Raw genomic sequence first — 6,236 nt, 5'->3', positions numbered from 1 at the left:
TGGTTGTAGTAGAGGTAGTAATGATGATGGTAGTTGTAGTACTGATGTAATGATGGTGGTTGTAGTAGAGGTAGTAATGATGATGGTAGTTGTAGTACTGATGTAATGATGGTGGTTGTAGTAGAGGTAGTAATGATGATGGTAGTAGTAGTACTGATGTAATGATGGTGGTTGTAGTAGAGGTAGTAATGATGATGGTAGTTGTAGTACTGATGTAATGATGGTGGTTGTAGTAGAGGTAGTAATGATGATGGTAGTAGTAGTACTGATGTAATGATGGTGGTTGTAGTACTGATGTAATGATGGTGGTTGTAGTAGAGGTAGTAATGATGATGGTAGTTGTAGTACTGATGTAATGATGGTGGTTGTAGTAGAGGTAGTAATGATGGTGGTTGTAGTAGAGGTCATAATGATGATGGTAGTTGTAGTACTGATGTAATGATGGTGGTTGTAGTAGAGGTAGTAATGATGATGGTAGTTGTAGTAATGATGTAATGATGGTGGTTGTAGTAGAGGTAGTAATGATGATGGTGGTTGTAGTAGAGGTAGTAATGATGATGGTAGTTGTAGTACTGATGTAATGATGGTGGTTGTAGTAGAGGTAGTAATGATGATGGTAGTTGTAGTACTGATGTAATGATGGTGGTTGTAGTAGAGGTAGTAATGATGATGGTAGTTGTAGTACTGATGTAATGATGGTGGTTGTAGTAGAGGTAGTAATGATGATGGTAGTAGTAGTACTGATGTAATGATGGTGGTTGTAGTAGAGGTAGTAATGGTGATGGTAGTTGTAGTAATGATGTAATGATGGTGGTTGTAGTAGAGGTAGTAATGATGATGGTAGTTGTAGTAGTAGTAGTAGTAATGATGATGATGTAGATGTAGTAATGATGGTGGTGGAAGTAGAAGTAGTAATAGTAGTAGTAGTAGTAGTGATGATGGTAGTTGTAGTAATGATGGTGGTAGTAGTAGAGGTAGTAATGATGATGGTAGTTGTAGTACTGATGTAATGATGGTGGTTGTAGTAGAGGTAGTAATGATGATGGTAGTTGTAGTAATGATGTAATGATGGTGGTTGTAGTAGAGGTAGTAATGATGATGGTAGTAGTAGTAATGATGATGGTAGTTGTAGTAATGATGTAATGATGGTGGTTGTAGTAGAGGTAGTAATGATGATGGTAGTTGTAGTACTGATGTAATGATGGTGGTTGTAGTAGAGGTAGTAATGATGATGGTAGTTGTAGTAATGATGTAATGATGGTGGTTGTAGTAGAGGTAGTAATGATGATGGTAGTAGTAGTAATGATGATGGTAGTTGTAGTAATGATGTAATGATGGTGGTTGTAGTAGAGGTAGTAATGATGATGGTAGTTGTAGTAATGATGTAATGATGGTGGTTGTAGTAGAGGTAGTAATGATGATGGTAGTTGTAGTACTGATGTAATGATGGTGGTTGTAGTAGAGGTAGTAATGATGATGGTAGTTGTAGTACTGATGTAATGATGGTGGTTGTAGTAGAGGTAGTAATGATGATGGTAGTTGTAGTAGTAGTAGTAGTAGTAGTAGTAGTGATGATGATGTAGATGTAGTAATGATGTAATGATGGTGGTGGAAGTAGAAGTAGTAATAGTAGTAGTAGTAGTAGTGATGATGGTAGTTGTAGTAATGATGGTGGTAGTAGTAGAGGTAGTAATGATGATGGTAGTTGTAGTACTGATGTAATGATGGTGGTTGTAGTAGAGGTAGTAATGATGATGGTAGTTGTAGTAATGATGTAATGATGGTGGTTGTAGTAGAGGTAGTAATGATGATGGTAGTTGTAGTAATGATGTAATGATGGTGGTTGTAGTAGAGGTAGTAATGATGATGGTAGTAGTAGTAATGATGATGGTAGTTGTAGTAATGATGTAATGATGGTGGTTGTAGTAGAGGTAGTAATGATGATGGTAGTTGTAGTATGATGTAATGATGGTGGTTGTAGTAGAGGTAGTAATGATGATGGTAGTTGTAGTACTGATGTAATGATGGTGGTTGTAGTAGAGGTAGTAATGATGATGGTAGTTGTAGTACTGATGTAATGATGGTGGTTGTAGTAGAGGTAGTAATGATGATGGTAGTTGTAGTACTGATGTAATGATGGTGGTTGTAGTAGAGGTAGTAATGATGATGGTAGTTGTAGTACTGATGTAATGATGGTGGTTGTAGTAGAGGTAGTAATGATGATGGTAGTTGTAGTACTGATGTAATGATGGTGGTTGTAGTAGAGGTAGTAATGATGATGGTAGTTGTAGTACTGATGTAATGATGGTGGTTGTAGTAGAGGTAGTAATGATGATGGTAGTTGTAGTACTGATGTAATGATGGTGGTTGTAGTAGAGGTAGTAATGATGGTAGTTGTAGTACTGATGTAATGATGGTGGTTGTAGTAGAGGTAGTAATGATGATGGTAGTTGTAGTAATGATGTAATGATGGTGGTTGTAGTAGAGGTAGTAATGATGATGGTAGTTGTAGTACTGATGTAATGATGGTGGTTGTAGTAGAGGTAGTAATGATGATGGTAGTTAGTAGTAGTAGTAGTAGTAGTAGTAGTGATGATGATGTAGATGTAGTAATGATGTAATGATGGTGGTGGAAGTAGAAGTAGTAATAGTAGTAGTAGTAGTAGTGATGATGGTAGTTGTGAGTAATGATGGTGGTAGTAGTAGAGGTAGTAATGATGATGGTAGTTGTAGTACTGATGTAATGATGGTGGTTGTAGTAGAGGTAGTAATGATGATGGTAGTTGTAGTAATGATGTAATGATGGTGGTTGTAGTAGAGGTAGTAATGATGATGGTAGTAGTAGTAATGATGTAATGATGGTGGTTGTAGTAGAGGTAGTAATGATGATGGTAGTAGTAGTAATGATGATGGTAGTTGTAGTAATGATGTAATGATGGTGGTTGTAGTAGAGGTAGTAATGATGATGGTAGTTGTAGTACTGATGTAATGATGGTGGTTGTAGTAGAGGTAGTAATGATGATGGTAGTTGTAGTACTGATGTAATGATGGTGGTTGTAGTAGAGGTAGTAATGATGATGGTAGTTGTAGTACTGATGTAATGATGGTGGTTGTAGTAGAGGTAGTAATGATGATGGTAGTTGTAGTACTGATGTAATGATGGTGGTTGTAGTAGAGGTAGTAATGATGATGGTAGTTGTAGTACTGATGTAATGATGGTGGTTGTAGTAGAGGTAGTAATGATGATGGTAGTTGTAGTACTGATGTAATGATGGTGGTTGTAGTAGAGGTAGTAATGATGATGGTAGTTGTAGTACTGATGTAATGATGGTGGTTGTAGTAGAGGTAGTAATGATGATGGTAGTTGTAGTACTGATGTAATGATGGTGGTTGTAGTAGAGGTAGTAATGATGATGGTAGTTGTAGTACTGATGTAATGATGGTGGTTGTAGTAGAGGTAGTAATGATGATGGTAGTTGTAGTAATGATGTAATGATGGTGGTTGTAGTAGAGGTAGTAATGATGATGGTAGTTGTAGTACTGATGTAATGATGGTGGTTGTAGTAGAGGTAGTAATGATGATGGTAGTTGTAGTACTGATGTAATGATGGTAGTGTCTTTTTGCTTAATTATAAACTGGTTAGAGTAGTTATTGGTTAACCCCAGACGCTACACTATAAAATCATTCTGTCCGTCAACACATACAGTATGTTCAGTGATGAAGACACAGACACCTCAAAACAGAGGAGGGGGAGGATTTTAAGAGAGCACCCCATTAGGAAGAAAGAGACTGTTGGAGGAGGAGACTTACAAGCACACAGCCACAAGGCAGACTGCCGGGTTGGGGTTCCACGCCACGCTCTTCACAGCTCCGCCCACCTCCAGAGTCTTCATGCAGCGCCCTGTGTTGACCTCCCAGAAGCGCACCGTGAAATCGTCTGAGCCTGGAGGGAGAGATAGGGTCAAAGGTCAGACTACAGGGTTAACATGGGGCCCTTAACAGCAATGTGTGTGTGTGATTGTGTGAGGGAATGTGTATGCGAGCGTGCGCAAGCGTAAGTGTGTGTGCCTGTGTGCATGTGCTCATACATGCATCACAGTCACACTTCCGCCAGTCAGTAAGATGGTCAGCTCAGCCCCAGCAGCAGCAGGTGTGGTCTCCGGACACCGTGTGTCGTTGAGTTACCACAGCGTGAAAGTCTTAAAGTGGCTCATAAATAAACTGGGAAAGCTCTGAGCTAGCAGGCTGACTAACCTCAATGAGAGGGGAGCAGAAACTAAATGGTGGTAGGACGGAGGAGGAGGAGAGTAGAGTAGAGGAGGAGTAGAACAGAGGAGGAGAGTAGAGGAGGAGAGTAGAGGAGGAGGAGGAGAGTAGAGTAGGAGGAGGAGTGTAGAGGAGAGTAGATGAGGAGGAGAGTAGAGGAGGGAGGTAGGGGAGGGAAGTAGAGGAGGAGGGGAGTAGAGCAGGAGGGGAGTAGAGGAGGGGAGTAGAGCAGGAGGGAAGTAGAGGAGGGTAGAGGAGGGGAGTAGAGGAGGAGGGAGGTAGAGGAGGAGGGGAGTAGAGCAGGAGGGGAGTAGAGCACGAGGGAGGGACGAGGGAGGTAGAGCACGAGGGAGGTAGAGGAGGAGGGGAGTAGAGGAGGAGGGGAATAGAGGATGAGGAGGGGAGTAGAGGAGGGAAGTAGATGAGGAGGGGAGTAGAGGAGGAGGGGAGTAGAGGAGGAGGGAGGTAGAGGAGGAGGGGAGTAGAGCAGGGTAGAGGAGGAGTAGAGGAGGAGGGGAGTAGAGGAGGAGGAGGGGAGTAGAGGGAAGTAGAGGAGGAGGGAAGTAGAGCAGGGAAGTAGAGGAAGGGAGTAGAGGAGGGGAGTAGAGCAGGAGGGAAGTAGAGGAGGGGGAGTAGAGGAGGGAAGTAGAGGAGGAGGAGGGGAGTAGAGGAGGGAGGTAGAGGAGGAGGAGGGGAGTAGAGGAGGGAGGTAGGAGGAGGGGAGTAGAGGAGGAGGGGAGTAGAGCAGGAGGGGAGTAGAGCAGGAGGGGGTAGAGGAGGAGGGGGTAGAGGAGGAGGGGAGTAGAGCAGGAGGAAAGTAGAGGAGGGTAGAGGAGGAGGGGAGTAGAACAGGAGGGAGGTAGAGGAGGAGGGATGTAGAGGAGGGGGAGGTAGAGCAGGAGGGAGGTAGAGGAGGGAAGTAGAGGAGGAGGAGTAGAGGAGAGGAGAGTAGAGGAGGAGGAGAGTAGAGGAGGAGGAGGGCAGTAGAGGAGGAGGGCAGTAGAAGAGGAGGAGGGGGTAGAGGAGGGGGTAGAGGAGGGGAGTAGAGCAGGAGGGGAGTAGAGCAGGGAAGTAGAGGAGGGGAGTAGAGCAGGAGGGAAGAAGAGCAGGGAAGTAGAGGAGGGGACTAAGAGGAGGGGAGTAAGAGGAGGGGAGTAAGAGGAGGGGAGTAAGAGGAGGGGAGTGGGTCTGGTTGGTGTCACTACTAAACAGGGGTTTAGGAGTTAGTTGATGGGGAGGCTGTGTTGATGAATAATATTGTGATATACAGTAACAGTGGGAAAGAGCAGAAAAAACCTCAAACTTAAAGGTAATGTAGTTTATCTTTATCTCTCAAAAATAGAATATACACCTCTTCACTACATTATCAATACCTTGTGTGAGTGTGTGGTTCACATGCGTTAAAAGTTATCTGTGTGAGTGTGTATAATACACATCATAAGTAGCCAGACATGACGGGTCGGGACAGATTTCCTGGCCAGCCTACTACTCATCAGCTGAGTGAAAACAGACGCTCTCTCTGCCTCTCCAACTGTCGGTCACAATGTGTGCATCCCCAAATGGCACCCTATTCCCTATATAGTGAACTAGTTTGGACCAGAGTCCATAGGGCCTCGTGGGACACAGCCAATGACATATCACGGGCCTCTCTGTACACACTAACTCACTAATGCCTTCTGGGAGCGCATGCAGTATCACAGACTACAGCCAAAGGATCATTTGCATTTGACAGGCTTCTTTTCTGCCACTATACCTCTACATGTACCCCCGTCTACATGTACCCCCGTCTACATGTACCCCCGTCTACATGTACCCCCGTCTACATGTACCCCCGTCTACATGTACCTCCGTCTACATGTACACCCGTCTACATGTACCCCCGTCTACATGTACCCCCGTCTACATGTACCCCCGTCTACATGTACCCCCGTCTACATGTACCCCCGTCTACATGTACCTCCGTCTACAT

At 43.7% G+C, this 6,236-nt stretch overlaps 1 protein-coding gene across 3 annotated transcripts in view; it reads right to left on the bottom strand.

The window, feature by feature from the left end:
- LOC124043276 (ribosome biogenesis protein bop1-like) overlaps positions 1-6,236 on the bottom strand; it is a 151,424-nt gene that overhangs the window by 28,613 nt on the left and 116,575 nt on the right. For all 3 annotated transcript variants that reach the window (XM_046361680.1, XM_046361681.1, XM_046361682.1), the window contains exon 11: positions 3,812-3,944. In XM_046361680.1, the coding sequence (XP_046217636.1) occupies positions 3,812-3,944 (133 nt within the window). The remainder of the gene's footprint in view (positions 1-3,811; positions 3,945-6,236) is intronic.

This window comes from Oncorhynchus gorbuscha, linkage group LG09 (assembly GCF_021184085.1).
Source record: "Oncorhynchus gorbuscha isolate QuinsamMale2020 ecotype Even-year linkage group LG09, OgorEven_v1.0, whole genome shotgun sequence".
Classification (NCBI taxonomy): domain Eukaryota; kingdom Metazoa; phylum Chordata; class Actinopteri; order Salmoniformes; family Salmonidae; genus Oncorhynchus; species Oncorhynchus gorbuscha.
The sequence above is the reverse complement of the archived record's forward strand: the minus strand, read 5'-3'. Positions and strand labels throughout refer to the sequence as shown.